This window comes from Daucus carota, chromosome 5, assembly GCF_001625215.2.
Source record: "Daucus carota subsp. sativus chromosome 5, DH1 v3.0, whole genome shotgun sequence".
Lineage (NCBI taxonomy): Eukaryota > Viridiplantae > Streptophyta > Magnoliopsida > Apiales > Apiaceae > Daucus > Daucus carota.
Window position 1 is genome coordinate 43,862,569 of NC_030385.2, and position 21,024 is coordinate 43,883,592.

Consider the following 21,024-nt stretch of genomic DNA (forward strand, 5'->3'; position numbering starts at 1 on the left):
ATCAATTCTTTATATATATATATATATCAGAGATAGATATAACATGCACATAATTAGTTAGAGGGTATTTGATCCTTTACAATCACAAGCAAATAACTAATATATATCAATTTGCAAACATTTTTGGCCGACTTGTGGTGGTTGGTGAGTCTGATATTCATCCAGCAAAATATCAAAGCTAGTTGTGTTCTTGAGATGTTATAATAGATGTCTCGATTTGTAACATATAATTCCATAAATTATTTTAATCTTTTTATTATAAATAAAAGTTTATGTAAATTTTAGATATGAAATTATAGTTTATGTAAATTTTATAATACGTAAAACATGATAAAATTGTAAATAAATAAGACGAATACAAAGGATTAGGACCCACGGTTGACGCTGATGTGTACACATCAGCCAGTTACACAAGTCTCCACACGTGTAAATATGCGTTGTGTTCATAAACAATTAAAAATACTCCTTCCTTAGCTACTCTTTTATAAATTTTTCTAACTGAGACGTATTTTAAAAATTATATGTAAAATATAATTTTATAAATTATTTTTGAATTTTTATATAAATATTTTTTTATTTAAATATAAAAATTTTATCAAAAATAATTTATAAAGTTATATTTTTCAGAATCTTGAATGCGTGTAAGCAACGGTCACTCCCAAAATAAAGAGTATACATGTACCAAGGCCCTCGTGTTATACTTATACAGTTATACTTGTTCTGTTGTCACATTCCTTGTTTTCCTGTCCACTCCACTCTCGAGTCAACCCAAGTCAAACCCTCTTTCCGTTTAATCGCCGACATGGCTTCCGGCGATTCAGACTCCAATACGTTGTCCGTTGTGTCGATTGATGAAGAGGGTCATCACGGTTCTGATGAAAAAAACCCCACACTCATTGCTAGACAGTACGCGTTTTCTTTCTTTCTTTGTTTTTTTTTCTTCAATTTATTTATGTTTTTGTGATTGGATTATGTTTATCTGTTTATAAATTTATGAGTAATCTTTGTTGATTGTGTATCTGTTGTTGTAGATATTGAGTTTATATATGGTAGACAGATTTATTTGATGGTTTCTTTTTGTGGTTGGGTGGAGATTTCTTCAAGAAATTGTTTATGTTTTTGTTTTGCCCTTTTTGATGGAGTATTAATAAATGATGATTTTGTGTTCTTGAATCATTTGCAATTCTCGTGGGGTTTAAAAAAAAAAATTAAGGGCTGGTTTTATTTTTTAGCGCAGACTTATTTAATTATATTATTTCTTTGCTGTTGTTCTTGGAACGTTGAATCGAAGAAATCTAGAGATATTATACAGATGCTCATTCTTATGGGTGTCGGCACTCAATGCCACAATTTTCAAGAAAATGGCCCCCATTACTACTGTCGAATAAGATGGCCCCGGCCTACCATTTTGCAATCCAAAATGCTAATTCGTGCAGCGTTTATCCTCTTTCCTTTCTTAACGCTACACAATCTAACATTTTGAAACCCTAACGCTATTTCATGTGGTGTTTTACTCCTAAAACGCCAGATCGTGTTACGTTTTGTAGTGTTTTTCAGACCAAAACGCTACATGATCTAATGTTCTCTTCCAAAATTCGAAACGTTGGTCGCTGGATAGCTAATATAGCTAATAACCGCCCGTGCTTCGCACGGGTTAAAGGCTAGTATAGCTAATAAGACAAGATGGACAGGCGTATATTCTCTTGAACCGTTGTCTTACCATTTTAATTATCTTTTCGTGACAAGTTTCTAAAAAACAACCTAAACAACTTTATACTTTCCAAGGCTGCAGTTCTTAAATGATGACATTTTAATTATTGCGTGCTTTGTTATCTATGAACGCAAGGTAAAAGGAATGTAATTTCACATCTCTCAGGTATCAGACGAAGCTCTGCCAGAAAGCTTTGAGTGAAAACACAATAGCCTATCTGGGAACTGGTTGTGGGAAGACTCACATTGCTGTTCTTTTAATTCATGAGATGCGACACTTGATAAAAAAACCCCAGAATAACATTTGTGTCTTTTTAGCTCCTACAGTTGCTCTGGTTGAGCAGGTAACACATTCCTCTTTCTGTCATCTTTAAATATATATCTTTTCTTATTTATCAACCAAAGCTTGATTTCACATTAGTAAACTCTGTATTTAGAACTCTTTCTGTTTAAACACACCCTTACCTGCTGCTTGAATTAATTGTCATTTCATGGCATGACATGTATTTAAATATGTTAAGCAAGCCAAAGTCATCAAAGACTCGATTGACGTTAAAGTTGGCATCTACTGCGGGAGTTCTAAGCATCTGAAGCGTCATACCAATTGGGAGAAAGAATTAGCACAGCATGAGGTTTGCTTTGCTTCTATTTGGGCACAATTGGATTGTCCCATTTGTCATTACAAAGTTCCTTTGGAAGTACTCAACAACACGATTCTTAGTTAATGTTGTTAGTAGTTTTGGCCAATGCAGATATTCAAATAAATTGCTTAACCTGTGGTCATGCTTGTGCAGGTTCTTGTCATGACCCCTCAAGTACTCTTACAGAATTTATCACACTGCTTCATCAGGATTGAATTGATCGCGCTTCTAATTTTTGACGAGTGCCATCATGCACAAGCTGTGAGCAATCATCCTTATGCTGAAATCATGAAGGTAAGAAAGTTTTATCTCATGATGTTATCGCTTCAGCACCTCATGCATTTGACTAATATCTATACACTTACTTACTTTTATGCCAATATGCAGGTATTTTACAATAGTAATGCAACAAAGCTTCCTCGTGTATTTGGCATGACCGCATCTCCAATATTGGGAAAAGGTAACCTAATTAACCTCAATATTTTTGTATGCTAGGTTGAGGGGCCGCCTATTTCATATGTTTTATGGTCAGTGATTATGTAATTTCGTACTCATATGCTTCCAGGGGCCTTGGAGGAAAATTATGTGATACTAAATGATGTTGCTTGATATTTAGTCTTATTAACATTAATATGTTCAAGTCTGTCAAGTGTTTATTTGTCGAGTAATGAAGGAGTTGTCAAACCTTTTGTGTACCAGTCAGGGACGGGCAGGCTAGAACAGTCTGCTTAGAGATTAAGTTTTTGATATATTAACCATTACACCTTTGTTGATAGAGACACATCAGCAAATTGTGGAACATAATTTACCGAAATTCTGAAGGTGATGCCAACCAAGAGCATGTGTGATTGTATCTATTACGTAGTATATATGTCAGTCAAGCATGACAGTGTTATGGAATTTTAATAGCCACTACCCAACATTTATATCGTTGACAAGTATAACATATTTTGATAGATCACATAAACCATAATTTATTATTTGTTGATAATCAAAGTGTCGTCGTTGGTGGGATCGTATTAATATGGGTCATCCAGGTGAAAGGTGTACCACTACACTAGAACTACATGTTTCTTGAGTTTTACATGTTGAGTGATAATTCTATTGTTCCAAAAGAGGGCCTTTAACAAATTTTGTTCATGTACCTCTCCAATTTCATCTTTCTTTCTATGCCGTGATGGTAATTTAGTTACAAGAATGTAGAACACATTTTATTTGTTATGATGTGTTTTTATAAATCAAAACTATGACCCCCCCCCCCCCCCCCCCCCCCCACCATAAAAGATTGAGTAGTGTTTAGATCTTTTTAATTTCATCTTTTTAGCGGGAAGCCGTCAAAATTGCAATCTATAGTGTGCCTTCTGTGTTGTGAATTTATAACTTTGTGTCTTTCATATTTTCAAATTTGCAGAAAATGTGTACTTCAAAGTAAGCAAACCTCCATTATAAATCTTATTTTAGATTCTAAATTGTATTTGAATATATGTTGGTTGCGAACTGTATGTCGTTGGTCTATTGTATCTTAATTAAATTGCCTGATAATGTTTCAGGTGCTTCTGTCAGTGGCCTTGAGTCTTTACTTCGTGCTAAGGTTAGTGTATGTCGAATATCGAGATGGGTTAGAATTTATGTAATTATTTGGCTTTTTACTTCACTAAGTAAATATATATCAAGTATGGTATGTGTTTTATATGTCTAGATTTTTAGTGTATGCTAAATCTGTTTAATAGGTTTATTCTGTTGAAGACAAGGAAGAACTTGAACGGTTTGTGACATCTCCTAAAGTTAGTGTATATTATTACACTACAGCGGCGGATGGACCATCTTCCCCTCTAGTTTACTATAGTAAACTAGAGGGGATAAAGTCCCAGGTACGTATTAGCAATTTTCCTAATTTCTTTAGTGAACCAGAAGGGATTAAATCCCAGGAAGTTATTAGCAATCTATTTAATTTTGTGAATGTAATTTTTTTGCAATTTTTTTTTGTTATGAATTATCATATTTTCTTTGCGTGCACTCAATTGCAGTGTGTATCAACACTGGTAGAAAATATAAGCGACATGGATAGCCTAAAAACCTCCAAAAAGATGCTTCAGAAACTGCACACTAATTTGTGTTTCTGTGTAGAGAAACTTGGTGTTTGGGGAGCATTCCAGGTAAACTATCTCATTATTATATTTACTGCTGCTTTTGCAACTTAAATTAGTGTTACAAAAGGCAGGTAAAAGTGAATCTATTTTCTGGGTCATTGCATTGTTCTGTTATATTATGTTGTGAGTTAAGCTTTGAAGCTACAAAAAATTGGCTTGGCATTGATTTTTTTGAATACTAGTATTTGAGAGCCTAAAAGTCAGACAGTGCTATGTAGAGTCATCCGGACCTTACAAAGGGATATATTGCATATAAGGCTATATATCAAGTTGTGTGTGAAAGTTATTATAAATTTAACAAATTATAAATTATTTGAGCTTCGAACTAATCCCAGATGCACACCAATACGACACACACATACGAACAAACTGTTCCCTATCTGGATTACATTGCAAACTGGATAAAAAATAAATCTCATATTTCTTCTTTAAGAAAGAAGTCTCAAAAAAAAAAAAAAAATTGTACATACTAATGTCTTGTACTCTCATTTCGATATATATGTATATAGATACATACTGAGAGAACTCAGGATAAGTCTGAAAATGTTCGTATATGCTCCTTTTTAATAATATACCTACATAATTTTTATGCAAGTTACATTAATAATATAGTTTTAATCTATGAATCATTTCATACAAACTTTGTGTATTATATATAGTCTTTTTGAATAGAAGTTACAGTTTGAACTTTATAGAATTTTCAATGCATGTTTTCTGATTAAGACTGACTCCTGTTTTTTATTTGGCTTCTAATCATGCAAAGGCTGCTCACATACTCTTAAAGGGTGACTTCGTGGTGCAAAATGAACTACTGGAGATGGAAGGACAAAATGAACGGATGGAGATGGGAGAACAGAGCTCTCATGTCTCTATATGCGACAAATATCTTTCTCAAGCTGCCATTATGTTTTTGTCAGATTGCCAAAAAGGTACAGGGATGCCTTGAAAGTTTGTTCACTATTATGTGGTTTTATTTATGTATATTTTCTATGTTCATGCGAATATGACACTAATATCTATCACCTTTTGACAACATTTATCTTCCATGCGCATGCCTGCAGATCACACCAAAAAGAAGTTAAATTCACCTGAAGTCCTACAGGAGCCCTTTTTCTCCAAAAAGCTCTTGCAACTTATTGACATACTTTCCAATTTTAGGTTAGTAATATGCTGCTCACTGTCTCATCACTGTAATCATTGGCACATAAACTTATCGACATCCTTTACAATTTTAGGTTAGTAATTCAGCTTCCAGCTGATGTTTTGTCAGGAATGGCCTATCTTAGTTGTAGTACTTGCTAATAGTAGTTATGAGGATTAGTAAGCAATATACCGTTAGGGTATTACTATATACTGGTCAATATCAGCAGAGAGTACACTTTAGTAAGGGTTGTAGTGTCATTTCATTACTAGAATTTAGTTACAGTTGAAGTTTGCCTATAAATACTTGATAAGCTTTGTATTTCCAGTTATGATAAGGTTGATATAGAACACGATATCTATTTCCACAAACTGCTTCTCTCTCTATAACTACTCTCTCACTCTAAAACCGTAGCTTTGTCTGCATCTCTCTAGAATTCTCTCAATTCTATCTGTTATCTTGCTAATCTTTAGTAGTAAACAGTACACCGTTTTTCTTGTTTTTTTTACAATCCGAGCCTATAAACACAGAAAATTACAAAATCATTCACAAAATCAGAAAACTCGAAGGGAATTCCTGACATTTTGTCAGAGCTCCAGCTTATGTGCTAGCTCACATATCGCTAATAAAGCATACATTATCATTTGATACAAGCATGTTTTTTAAAACTATATCCTTTCATTTTTCCGCCTAATTAACATGTTTGATCAATCTCTCTCCCTGGTTTGACAGGTCCCAGCAGAACATGAAATGTATTATTTTTGTCAATAGAATTGTTACTGCCAGGTCCTTGTCATCTATACTTCAGAGCCTTAAAGTTCTATCAGCTTGGAAATGTGATTATTTGGTAGGAGTCCACTCTGGACTAAAAAGCGTGTCGCGAAAATCTACTAATGCTTTGCTTGCTAAATTTCAATCCGGTGAGGTAATGTTCACATACATGAGTCGGTAATTCAGGAAATTACAGAAGTTCTTTTGATCGATTGTGTAGCTAAATGATATTAAATCCAAATGTGGTTCTGCACGAATTTTTATTCAATAATTTGTTCTCGTTTCACAAAGTGTGCTTGATAATTTTTCTATCATGTGCTTTCTTGTTATTTGAGGTATATATAGTATCTTCGAATAGCAAATACATGTCACATTATTAAAACGTGATGTTACACAGTAATAGAAAACAAAAAATTACGGATTAAAGAATAAACAGATAAACTTGAATCAATTCTCCATATAAAATTTACTATAGTTGTAAATAATCAAGGAAAAGATCTGTTTATAACTGTGTTACTATAACCTAAGTATAAAATTGCTAATAATCTACTTACTAAACAATAACTAAACTTTATAATAATAATATTTGGGTGATTAACATTATGATCATCTCAATCTCTCTTTATTTAGAATCGAAATGCTCTTGATAAATTTACAGTATAATTTATTCATGTGTGTGTTAGAGATGGCTTTACTCATCCCAAACGAAGTGTGTGTATTAACTTCCCTGTTTCCTGGCAGATAAATTTGTTGGTTGCAACTAAAGTTGGGGAGGAAGGTCTTGATATTCAAACATGCTGCCTTGTAGTAAGGTTCGATCTCCCGGAAACTGTTGCCAGTTTTATACAATCTAGGGGACGTGCACGCATGCCTCAGTCAGAATATGCATTCCTGGTAGACAGGTACTACTTGAAACATTTGTATATAACTCCTCAATTCATTCCTGCTCACCCCAAAAATTATAATAATTGTGCCCTACTGTATGTCATAGTGGCAATGAGAAGGAGCAAAATCTTATCGACAGTTTTTCTAAAGCTGAGGATAAAATGAATGAAGAAATTGAATTTAGAACATCTACTGCCACAGTTTGTGATACAGACGAGAAAACATACAGAGTAGAATTGACGGGTGCCACAATCAGTTCTGGAAGTAGCATTTCATTGCTTTACCGCTATTGTTCGAAACTTCCGCATGATGAGTACGGATTTTTGTTGTTCTGATTGGTTCTTTTGTTTCTCTGCCGTATCATATATATTTAGGATAATTAGCACTTTGATCTGGCAAACATTAGTTACTTTTTTCTAATTCGTGCAGATTTTTTAAGCCCAAGCCAGATTTCTCATACTTTGACGAGGCAGATGGAACTGTCTGCCAAATAATTCTTCCCTCCAATGCTCCAATTCATCAAGTGTCAAGTGCACCTCAATCTTCTAAGGATGCAGCGAAAAGAGATGCCTGCTTGGAAGCATGTAAACAATTACATCAGTTGGGTGCTTTAACCAACTACCTCTTACCTGAACAAGATGTTGAAAATGAGGACCTTGAGTCCTTATCAGATTCTGACTGCTCTGATGGTAAGCACATGCAGATATATATAGATCAATGCTGGCTGATTATTATACTTATACTGCAGCTTTGGGCTTCTTTTTATTTGCAGATGAGGATACAAGAAGAGAACTTCATGAAATGCTTGTTCCTGCTGTCCTGAAAGAGCCATGGAGCAAGGCAGAAGATTATGTCTACCTCACCTCCTACTTTGTGAAGTTTAGACCGCTTCCACCAGATAGGGATTATAAACCATTTGGTCTGTATGTGAAAGTATCTCTTCCTGGAGAAGCTGAAAGAATGAAACTAGATCTTCATTTGGCACGTGGTAGATCTGTAGTAACAGAGCTAATACCATCCAGGACTATGCTATTTAGTAGAGATGAGGTAAGCAAAAATGGGTTAAAAGAATTGAACCTTTAAATAAACCTAAAATGAGACCAGAGGTCACCCGAAGTCAGGAAGAGCTTTTAAATGATGATATTGACACCAAATTGTACATTATCAAATGACTTTAAAGACATTGTCACGAGGGTGATGGGATAGCCTAGTGGTATAGGCTTATCCTCTGTCCACATGTCCATCTCAGTTCCTTGGTTCGATTCGCCTATATTCTTGTAGGACACGGTGAAGATAAAATAGATAAATTTGAGGACTTTTGTCTATAAAAAACAAATCATTTGAAAACTATTTTGCATCAGTACTTGAGAAAAAAATTATTAAATAAATTTTGTAATATTCACTCTAAATTTTGCAGATAGCTTTGGCTGAGAAGTTCCAGGAAATGTTCCTCAAGGTCATCATTGACAGATCAGAGTTCAACTCTGAATATGTTCCCTTGGGAAGAATTGATTTTGATATATTGGCTCCTAGAACATATTACCTTATGCTTCCTGTAATCTGGAATGAATATGAGGAAGCAATGATTGTGGACTGGAACCTTGTCATGAGATGTTTATCGTCGCCGATATTCAACATGCCAGAAGTTGCCAAGGCTAATGGCCTTTCTCAACCTAGCGAGCTATTGCATCTTGCTAATGGCCCTAAAAGTGTCCATGATGTTGTGAATAGCTTGATTTATGTTCCAAGCAAGAAATTGTTCTATTTCGTTTCTGATGTTTTGTCAGAGAAGAATGCATACAGTGACTATAAAGCATCAAAAAGTCATGTTCACCACTTCTCTGAAAAGTAAGTGGCGTGCAGTGCCTTCTTCTCTTTTGGACCATTCTTTTATAGTATCTTCTTGAGTTAATTCCTTAAATGATTGTTGTATCACTACATAATGAGATGGGGCCAAAAATAATTTGATTTTACAGATAGTATTTTCTCTTTTGCATACTTGGCGTGAATTGATATTGTCTGGCATAACTTGAATCTTTAGTTTTGTTTAAAAGATTGGGAGAGGACTATTTTCTTTCTTTAGTTGGTTCAAAACTTTTTAAGTATTTGGTGTGCATTTAACATTGTTGTATTCAGTCTTAAGTATGCTTTTTGTAGTCCATGTGTCATACTCCGTAGATTTCTCATTTTGATATTATTTATTATTGCCGTGGAAATTAATCCTGAATAGGCTTCTCCTTACAGTTACTTTCTAGCATGCATATAGTACTTTTTGATTCAATTACTAGTTAGTATCACCATTGCTGTACTATATTACTGACCTCCTGGCTCCTGGTTTTTTTTTAATATATATTTTAATATATAGGTTTGGCGTTCATCTTTTACATCCCAGACAAGCTCTTTTAAAAGCAAAGCAGCTCTTTTGTTTGGAGAACTTGCTACGAAAGAAAGGAAATTTGGGTATGTGTTTAGTTGTTGGGTTGTTTCTGCAATTATCCTGTTAGTTACAGGACTTGTAACTTTCTCCTGACACAATATTGTACATAAAATTTTTATAAAATATTTTCGCAATATTTTGTTTTGGATTACTGATGCGAATATTAGAATAAGCTTATATAAAAATTATGCACAATATTGTAGTTCAGGATTTCTGATGCCAATATTGAAAATTATTGTTAATGGTCGTGTTCTGTTGTAATGTGCTACATTACTTTGGGTGCAGAATATATTTACATCGTCGTCTCATCGTTAAATTTCTGGAAAGTAATAGTCAAGAAATTTATTTGCCGTAGGTTATGTTTTGTTTAATGGGATTAATAATTCCAAATCCCCAGGCTATTAGACCTTTTTCTTTTTGCAGTTGATCATGTGGACTACTGACTACAGTTTATAACCACTTAGTTCATTTGATTATACTAATAACACCGATTAGTATATAAACCCCTAGTTATAATCCCTACGGAGAGAAAGTGAGAATCAGCTGTAGAGAGGGAGGGGGAAGGGAATTGGTGGAAATCATTCCATTTCATATATTTAACGTAACTGGAAATACAAAGCTTATCAAGTATATATAGGCAAACCTCAACTGTAACTAACCTCTATAATGAAATGACACTTCTACCGTTACTAAAGTGTACTACTGTGCTGAAATTGATAAGTATATAGTGATACTCTACTGGTATATTGCTAAGTACTAATCCTGACAACTGCTACTAGCTAGTACTGCAACTAAGATAGGCCTTTCCTGACAGACTTTTAAGGTTTGAGTATGTGAAGCGAGAGTACATAGTGGGACTAAAATACAAGAGATTATTGTGGTACATAAAAGATTGAAAATGTATGAACATTGAGAAATGATCAGTTGATTAATAATGAAATGAATGGATTTTGTTTGCTGCCTTTTAATTTACAGTATCTGGCATAAGTTTAAAGTGATTACAAGTTAAGATATGCTCTACTAGATCGCACTTGATATTATGACATGCATGTTTATTTTTTTGCAAGGGACAACGTAAATGTTTATTATTCTTTTGTTTTGTGTTAGTTTTTATATGTTGGTGTTGCCTTTATTTTTTACTACACTTTACATTACTAGAGTGTACACTGTGCTGATTAGCATCTCATGCAGAATCACGAGAAAAAGAGGAGCACTTTGTTGAATTACCTCCTGAAATTTGTGAACTAAAGATAATTGGGTTTTCGAAAGATATTGGAAGTTCATTATCTTTGTTACCATCAGTCATGCATCGTCTGGAAAGCTTGCTTGTTGCTTTTGAGTTAAAAGATTTACTTTCTGTCTCATTTCCCGAGGGAGCTGAAGTATCCGCTTCTCGTGTAAGGCGCCTTACTTTTTTAGCTCGGATTTTGATTTTTCATGAATACTAGTATCTAATTTTGCCGAATGAAATTGAAATGTGGTAAAAAGAATAACTTTTCAGCATTTACAATATGTCTGTTTATATACAGGCCAAAGATATGCTTTTGTATTTAACTCTATAATTAATAAATTTAATAAGGTAAACAACCTATTTCCTGGAACAGGCAAAGTCTCAAGACTTTATAACTAAGAAGTTATGGTTGTCAATCCATAAACAAGCTTTGATATTCTGATGATGATTTCCAGGTCCTTGAAGCACTTACAACTGAGAAATGCAATGAACACTTCTCTCTTGAAAGGCTCGAAGTTCTTGGTGATGCATTCCTCAAATTTGCAGTTGGCAGGCGTCTTTTTCTCTTGCATGATGCCTTGGATGAAGGACAGCTTACTAGAAAACGTTCAAGTGTCGTAAATAATTCCAATTTATTGAAGCTAGCGGTAGCAAACAGATTACAGGTAGCTTCTTGTCGCATGTTTTGATCTGATGATTCTGGTTATACTTGTTTCGAAGAGTCGTCAGTTTCTCACAATAGTATTATTGGACATTAGTTTTTGTAATAGCTAACAAGTTTTGTTAACGTTTACCATGATAAATTTCAGGTATACATACGCGACCAATCATTTGACCCATGTCAATTTTTTGCATTGGGTCGACCTTGTTCTGTAGTTTGTAGCGCTGAAACTGAAAAGAGTATTCATTCATCACATTGTAGTGGGGCGGAAAATTCCGATATAGAATTAAGATGCACCAAATCTCATCACTGGTTGCATAAGAAAACCATAGCAGATGTTGTGGAATCTCTTGTCGGCGCATTTATAGTTGATAGTGGCTTTAAAGGTGCAGCTGCATTTCTTAAGTGGATGGGTATAAAAGTGGAATTTGAAGATTCGAAGGTTAGCCATATTTGTTCAGCAAGTTCGATCTATTTACCACTTGCTGCTCAAATAGATATAGCTGCTCTTGAAGATTCTATAGGATATCAATTTAACAATAAAGGTTTGCTTGTGCAAGCTTTTGTCCATCCATCATATAGCTATCATTACGGAGGCTGTTATCAGGTATGTAACTTCTGTAAGAGGCCGTTTGGAAACTTGCATTTCATTTCAAATGATGGTTTTCAAATGACAGGATTTGAGTTGGCATTTCAAATTCTCAGATTTATACTAGTATTTGGATGTGTGGATTTCAAATGAAATCGAAATCCAGATTGCCAAACATGTTATTTGACCAAATCCAGAATTTCAAATCAAATCCAGTTTCCCAAACAGGCCATAAATAAATTTAAATTTTTAATAAAAATTTTAAGTTATGTATCAGTACAGTTTATTTAATTTTTAACACATTGCTGTTTAAACAGAGACTGGAATTTTTAGGAGATGCTGTCCTGGATTATCTTATCACTTCCTATCTCTATTCAGTCTATCCAAACCTGAAGCCTGGCCAGCTGACTGATTTGAGATCCACATGTGTAAACAATATTTGCTTTGCTAACATTGCAATAAGTCGGTCATTCTATAAATATATTATATCTGAGTCTAGTGGCCTCTGCAAGTCCATGGAGAAATATGTCTTGTTTTCTAGGACACATCAGCTTGATGGAAATTTGGTTGAAGTGCCCCCATGCCCTAAAGTAAATACTGTAGCTCCTTTCTCTTTTTCTCTATATATATAAATATTTCCCTCATAATCTTTATTTTATTTTTTGCCATTTTTAATGGTTGACACCAGTCTGCTTGTTTAATTTTCTTTCTTCACCGTCCACTTTTTGTGTTGTAATCAAAAAATAATTTAAAAGCAACTGCAAGATTTTGGTGTTAGCTATAGCAAGAGTCATGCTTGTTTGGTTGTCTTTCCAGTGCCCAGGGATTTTGATAAAGTTGATTAGTTGAGAAAAATAAGGGAAGTGTAACTTCCATGGAAGCATTAATACCCATGATATGTGGGAAGTTGCCATCCTTGTTTAACGGAAATTCCCATGAAATGAATTCCTCCATCAACATTCAACAACAAAACAATTTTTCTCACTTCCTAGTAATTTTATATACAGGGGAACTAGAACTTCCCGTTGGAAGTTGATTCCCAGGTGCAGCCAAATAACCACTATCAATATGTGAAATACTTTGTTCACAAAATTTAATCCGGTGATATGACTAATGTGAAAAACAAAAATTTAGTTGATCATGGAATACCACATGAAATATATAGAATTCACTTTTCCCCTGAAGGGATATGTGTGGTTTGTTTGTGCATATGTACATGCACAGGTGCAAACGTGGGATCATAGAGCCTCATAAATTGCAGCACTTAAGTCGATAATAACTAGTATAGTATCTCTTACTCTATGGAAGGGTTCTCTGAACTTATGTGGTGGTATTTATTATAGAATGACAGAAAGTAAACTATATATGCTTGTGCATGTGTCATGAAAAAATATTAGAAAGTAAACTTGATTTCTCACTTGAATGTGACTTAAGTTTTTTGTTCAGGCTCTTGGAGACTTGGTGGAGTCATGCATCGGTGCCATTCTTCTGGACACGGGATTCAATTTAAACCATGTTTGGAAGACCATGCTTTCCTTTCTTGATCCCGTCATCAACTTTTCTGGATTACAGCTTAATCCCATTAGAGAACTTCAAGAACTTAGTCAATCCTACAACATGGAATTGGAATTTGCATCTTCCAAGAAGGATAACACTTATATTGTTGATATAAAAGTGAAGGGGAAGAATGTTTGTGAACATTCTTGTGCTAGCAACATCAGCAAAAAAGCTGCCAAAAGAAGGGCTGCGAAGCAAGTAATTCGGATTTTGAAGGTAAAATTCATGTAAATCCATTTTAAACTTTTTTAAAACTGACACTGTGCAGATGTGTTGTTTTTGATCTTTTTAAAATTTCCGGGTTTTAAAATGTTTCTACGAGATATACATATACCTGTTAACTATATATTAATAAATCATGATTGTGGAGGCCGGGGAGTGGAAAATGATATGCATATATATATATATAGGCTAGTGATCAAATAGAAACTAATATTATTCTAGAAACCACTCCTTCAATCACTGTTTATAACTACATATATCACTTGTTTCTATGCTTTTAATCACTATTTTATGTATTAAAATCATGAGTTTTTATTCTTGATGATTCAGAAAATTTATATATAATTGGTATTGGTGATTGATTATTGATGATCAATTATAATTATAGGAGGTCCACGATTGTAGTAAATACGAGATAAGGTGTGTGGTGGTGGTATATAGTCATTAGTAGTGGCAAGTTATTATGACAAACGGTGATAGGCAAATCATGGTTGTAGGTGACGGTAGCAGTAATGGAAGGGGTTAATAATGATGTCAGGAGTTTGATTAATGTAGTATGAGTGAAGATGATGATGATATATGTTGTATATATGTGTATTTAGATACATATAATTCTCAGATTTCTTATATATAAAATAGTGATTTTTGATATACAACTGAGTGATTTTTGCAGTTAAAAACAGTGATGAAAAAAGGTCTGGGACTAATTTCTAGTTTCTAGTGGAGTAAACCCCTATATATATAAATTATCTATATGATACATCAAAAATTAAATTATCTAGTATTAGTTTCAAACATAGTGGAAATATCACATAAAAATATCATACATCAATCAATAACATTTAGTATGTTTGCAAAACAAACATTGAACTTCTGATTGTCTTTTTCCACTTGATTCCCATATTTTTATCCAATGTCAACACTTCAAGTCATCTTTAACTATGGCCTAAGTGATCAGTACCTTCTAAGAGAGTAATATTCAAGGGAAATTTTAATCAAACACCTAACAAACGTTAAAAATAGTATTTAAAATTTAGCATATATGCTATATAAGGTATCAAAGAAAATGTGATGACATACAGAGAGATGAAGAGTGAGGGTCGAGAGAAGTAGAGTTTATTTAACTTAAGGGTATTTTAGTCTTTTTATACTTTTGCAAGTTTTTGCGCTTTTTAGTGCAAGTTTTTTGCGAGTAATCGCGAGTTAAGCGCGATTTTTAGTCACTAAATCGCTCAAATGCAACTCGGGGAACCTTTGCCTACACGCGAAGTGCGATTAGTCGTGTGATTGTAACAACACATCCATTGTACTGATTATTTTATTCTTCTTTTTTCAGAATGTAAGCACGGAGTATATTCATGCAATTATGCTTGGCAAGACTAATAATTAGCTCATTGATTTTTTGAATATGTATGGGGCCCCATTTTTAAACTGATAGTGATGCTATAGGTTATCCTGTACTTGTCAAACTTATGGTAGAAGGTTGTATGCAAGTAGTGTGTGTGTGTTGTTAATTATTTATTGCAAGTCATAGCATCATTAGTCATTACTGTTCTATGATTTTGTTTCCCCTTCTGATACTATTCATTGTGTATCCATGTACATTATACAGGAGCTTGGTTACAAACCCAAGAGTAAATCGTTAGAGGAGGTTTTGAAGTCGACCCACAAGGTGGAAGCAAAATTAATTGGTTATGATGAAACACCGATAGATGTTAATGCTCAATATGCAATTGCTCGCAATGAAAAGATACCAACAGATGTTAGCTCTCCATATGCCGCAATTTGTTCCAATGAGACGGCAACAAATGTGAGATCTCCAAATGCCGCAGTACTTGATAACTTGAAGGTGCAGGATTCACGTACAAGTGGTGCTTCATCATCCAATGTGCATTCACTTGGTGTAGAACCACATAGATCTGGAGGCATCAATATCCAACCAATTATGCCAATGTCATCTCTTTGTGATACTCGTAAATGCCAGCCTACAGTCAAAAAATATAGTGATAGCTGCTATAGTGAGTCTCAGACTCCAGGTAATGATCGAGCCACTCAGATATGGTTTTATTTGATACAATATCATATTTCTGATTGGAAAGTAATCCCCTAGGCCTTTCAATGAAGAAGTCAGCAAAGTCACTTTTGTTTGAAATTTGTGCGGCCAACTGTTGGAAACCGCCTGTATTTGTATGCTGCAAGGAGACAGGGGCAAGTCACTTGAAAGAGTAAGTGGCCGACTATTTCCAGTGATTTATTTATTTATTTATTTATTGTGGACATTATAATTTTACATTAGGCTTCAATCAGATGCTTGCAATGATATGTCAAAATATTTATTGTGTCTAAGATTATGTGATTCGAAAATAAATTACATAACAAATTCTATATAGGGAAGTGGAAACACTGTTGTCCAAAAACTCTACATATTTCTCCTTGCAAACTGCCTGAGAAATCTGCACAAAATCTCCTCTTTTTTATTATCACTATCGCTAACTATCATCCACACTTACAGGTTTACTTTCAAGGTGATCGTGAAGCCTGATAGTTTGGAAAAATGTTTGATTGAAGCAATCGGCAAACCAGCTGGTAAAAAGAAAGAAGCTGCAGAGCATGCAGCTGAAGGGGCTGTTTGGTTGTTGAGAAATCATTATGGGTAGGTCAAAATTTATAGGCTGTAGCTTAACTCAAAAACATGTACTCTGTGAGAAAGTTAACTAAACTGATAAATGAATATAGGCATTCAGTCAATATTGGGAGGCTTTGTAAACGTTACAACTGAGGCACTGAATGTGGTATACTTGCTACATAAAAATGATTGATATTGTGGCAAGAATTAGTATTAGAACAAGTATGAGTACTAGGAAAACGAATTGGAAATTATGGGGGATAATATCTACGGTGATGACCTTAAGACGATGTAATTTTGGCAGTTCATCCTGGGTTGCGCCTTTGTTAACAGGATCGCCAGAAGTGTTCTCTGTTGGAGAAACGAATTTTTTAGTTTTGTCATTGAACAAAAAGCTTTTCTTTATTAGCCTCTTGAGAAAGCGGCTATAAAAAATACTATATTGAGAAACTTTTGTGGTACGTATATCAATTTATATATGTGAATCCCTGTTTATAAAAGTAACAAAATATACACACAAACACACACATAATAAAATTATAAAAATAATAAACAATTGTGAGGAGAATATTATCTGCAAATTTTTATTACCACATTAGTCCCCACCAATATGCCCTTCAAGTGCTAGTTAATATGATTGTAGTGATAGTAAAGTTTGAAGTATATAAGTTGTATGTACAAGTCAAAGTTTAGGTCCAAATATTTAAGAAACATATAGGAGAATATAAAAGTTTGATATGTTATGATTGGTTCTTTTGTTTGTCGTGTCTTATATTTATGTAGGAGAATTAAACATTTTAATCCGGCAAATTCCTAATTTTTGCAGAATTTTAAAGCCCAAGGCGGAGCTGTCGTTCTTTGATGATGCAGATCGATCTGTCTGTCAAAAAATTCATCCTTCCGACCCTCCAACTAATCAAGTGTTATGTGCACCTCAGTCTTCTCAGGATGCAGCAAAGAGAGATGTCTGCTTGGAAGCATATAACCAATTGCCTGAACAAGATGATGAAAACGAGCACATGAAATCCTTGACAGATTCTAATTGCCTTGGTGGTTAGCTCATGCGAAAATTTTATTAATTAGTGCTGGCTGATTTTTATTCTAATACTGGTGCTTGAGTCTTCGTTTTTATATGCAGACGAGGATACCAGAGGAGAGCTCCATAAAATGCTTGTTCCCACTGTACTTAAAGAGCAACGGAGTAATGCAGAGGAAGTGTCATCTCTTCTTGACACTCGTGAATGCCAGCTGATAGGAAAAAAAGATAATGCCAGCTGCTCTAGTGATTCTGAGACTCCAGGTACTGATCGGATAACTCAGATATGGTGGTATTTGATTCATATTTCTGATTGCTAGTAATCCCCTAGGTCATTCAATGAAGAAGTCAGCAAAGTCACTTTTGTTTGAAATCTGTGCTGCAAATCGTTGGAAACCGCCTGTATTCCAATGCTGTAAGGAGACGGGGGCCGGCCACATGAAGGAGTAAGTGTCCAATTTGCTTCTTTTTTTTTCCTTAGTTTGTGTGCGAACATTAGAAGTTCACATTAGGCCCCAATCAGATGCTTGCAACAACCTTTACAATATTAGTTATGTCTAAGATTATAGTTTTTTTTATTAAAAAAAGATAGTTACTTGCTAACTATGATTCTTTAGTCAAAACTTCTAGAGCTATGTTGCAGAACACTAATCATTGCTTTTACACTTTACAAAGAAAAGCAAGAATCATATGTTTCAGGCTGTATAGTCTTTGATCGACAGTCTCTTGAAGCTTTTCTACCATATAGAGAACACTGGTGTCTAAAAACCGCACATGTTTCTCCTTGCGAACTGCCTGAGAAATCTTCATAAAAATCTCTTTTTTAATATCACTATCGCTAACTATCATCGACACTTACAGGTTTACTTATAAGGTGATCGTGAAGCCTGATAGTTTGGAAAATTGTTTCATTGAAGCAATCGGCAAACCAGCTGGTAAAAAGAAAGAAGCTGCGGAGCGTGCAGCTGAAGGGGCTGTTTGGTTATTGAAAGATCATTTGGGGTAGGTCAAAATTTGTAGGCTGTAGCTTAGCTCAGAAACATGCACTCATAGTTTGTCCTGGGAACAATCTATATGTGCATCATCTATCTATGAGAAAGATAATTAACTTGATAAATGAATATAGGCATTCAGTCAATCTAGGGGAGGCTTTGTAAAACTTTCCAAGTAAGGCACTGATGTGGTATACTAGTTACATAAAGATGATTGATATTGTGGCAAGAATTAATATTAGAACAAGTATGAGTATTAGGAAAAAGAACAAGTATGGGACAATATAATTTTTGCAGTTAGCCGAAGCACCAAAAGTATTTTATTTTGTGAGACAATTTTTTGCTTTTTTCCTTCGTTAGAGGCTATAGATAATACGATAATTGGAAATTTTTTGCAGTATGTGTATTAATATTAATATGTTCAGCTTTAGTTATACACACACACATATTACATACATATATATATATATAATACTTATTTCAAGAATAGGTAAAAAAATAGTGAGGAAAATTTTATCTACAAAACTTGAGTACCTCATTAGTTCTGCCAATATTTTCCATTCGAGTGCTGGTTGTTAATATGACTGTTTTTTACAAGTCAAAGGTTAGGTCCAAATATTAAAGTAGCTTATAGGAGAATATTAAAGTTTAACATTGTTCTGGGTGGTTCTGTTATTTCACTGTCATGCCATATAATATATATGCAGGTTTTTTTTTAACATTTTAATCTGGAAAAGTTTAGTTTTTTTTTCTAATTTTTGCAGAGATTTAAAGGCCAATCCGGACTTCTCATCCAAAGTGCATCCACTAGGTGTAGAACCGCATAGATCTGGAGGCACCAAGATCAAACAGATCAAGCAAATATCATCTTTTCGTGACACTCGTGAATGCCAGGAAACAGTCAACAAAGTTATTAGTCGTTGCTCTAGTGATTCTCAGACTGCAGGTAATGATTGGGCAACACATATATTATTGTATTTTATTCTATATCATATTTCTGATTTCAAAGTAATTCCCTAGGTTGTTCCATGAAGAAGTCAGCAAAATCGCATTTGTTTGAAATCTGTGCGGCAAATCATTGGAAACCACCTAAATTTATATGCTGCAAGGAGACTGGGGCCAGTCACTTGAAAGAGTGAGTGTCCAACTTTTTTCCTATTTTCTTGTGTGAATATTATGATTATCAGGATCTGGTCAGATGCTTTCAGTGCTCTGGTTTTATAATTTCAACGAAAAAATAGAACCATGTGTTGCAAATTGTAAGGTGTTCTTTGTCTGACAGATCCTTGAAGTTTTTCTTCTAGAGAGAGAACATTGATCTCCAAAAACTATATTACATGTTTCTCCTTTCGAACTGCCTGAGAAACCTGCACTAAAGACTCTTCCTTTTGTGGCCAGTATTGCTAAAAGTGCCTAAAACTCTTCCTTTTTATATCCTGTATTGCTAACTATCATCCACACCTACAGGTTCACATATAAAGTGATCGTGAAGCCCGATTTGGGAAATTGTTTCATTGAAGCCATCGGAAAACCAGCTGGTAAAAAGAAAGAAGCTGCGGAGAATGCAGCTGACGGGGCTGTTTGGCTCTTGAAAGAGCATTTTTTTGTAGGTCAAAATTTATGGTCGTAGCTAGAAACATGTACTGTTAGTCTGTTACATTGTCCAGGAACGTTGGTTTACTTAATAACTGAGTGTAGCGGTTTATAAATTAGGGTGTTGGCTTTTAGAAAATGGGTGCGGGACGACCCAACCCTTATCTGTCTGCTTTATTAACTTTGTCTACTTATTTAGTACCTGCTGGTCTAGCCTGGGTTTAGTATTGCTTTTCTGTAAGTTTGCCCTGAGACTATGATGCTTGTATCTAGTCTCCTCCGACGGGGTATGCCCCTATTTCTGTAATCTTTGTTTTTCTATGATATTTTCATTTAGCAAAAAAAAAAAAAAATTAGGGTGTTGGCTCCTTATATTACAATTTAAGCATCATCTCAAATATTAGGTCTAGAAAATATAGTCTCAAATATCATTTTAAAACTCAAATCATTTAGCGTTTATAATTTTTTTATAAAAAGAAAAACTAAAATGCTATATCATGTAGTGTATGATCTATTAAAGAATGTTTATCAACTTTGAAACTTACAGTATCGCAATTGATCGCGTGTATAGTTTAATATTTAATCTACTATTAAGAATTATCGATTATATCTATTGATACTGGAAAAATAAATATTCCTAAGCTATGAACAAATATTTATTGTGGAAAATAACTCTTGTGATATCCATCCTAGTTTTAGTTTTAGATGCGAGTTAGTCTTGTACATGTCCAAAAATTTTATATTATATAAATTTTTATCATAACAAATACCAACCCCGTATA

At 34.3% G+C, this 21,024-nt stretch overlaps 2 protein-coding genes across 5 annotated transcripts in view; both read left to right on the top strand.

Moving 5' to 3' along the window:
* The window catches only part of LOC108220580 (uncharacterized), a 34,856-nt gene that overhangs the window by 10,650 nt on the left and 3,182 nt on the right, over positions 1-21,024 (top strand). The gene's annotated exons all lie outside the window — the stretch shown is intronic.
* On the top strand, positions 701-20,549 carry LOC108222789 (dicer-like protein 4). 2 transcript variants are annotated; one of them, XM_064094446.1, is made up of 32 exons: positions 701-906; positions 1,877-2,054; positions 2,232-2,342; positions 2,505-2,645; positions 2,739-2,811; positions 3,902-3,942; positions 4,082-4,222; positions 4,379-4,507; positions 5,265-5,430; positions 5,563-5,659; positions 6,375-6,567; positions 7,155-7,315; positions 7,405-7,611; positions 7,728-7,987; positions 8,071-8,345; positions 8,716-9,146; positions 9,664-9,758; positions 10,927-11,132; positions 11,422-11,631; positions 11,776-12,234; positions 12,534-12,806; positions 13,663-13,989; positions 15,608-16,031; positions 16,106-16,220; positions 16,508-16,648; positions 17,448-17,671; positions 17,760-17,921; positions 17,989-18,103; positions 18,519-18,659; positions 19,414-19,595; positions 19,670-19,784; positions 20,117-20,549. In XM_064094446.1, exons 1-32 carry the CDS (start codon positions 803-805, stop codon positions 20,277-20,279), a joined length of 6,060 nt encoding a protein of 2,019 aa, XP_063950516.1. In that variant the 5' UTR covers positions 701-802; the 3' UTR covers positions 20,280-20,549. The 2 variants fall into 2 exon arrangements, with proteins under 2 accessions (XP_063950516.1, XP_063950515.1); XM_064094445.1 differs by having other exon boundaries at positions 702-906; positions 17,448-17,674.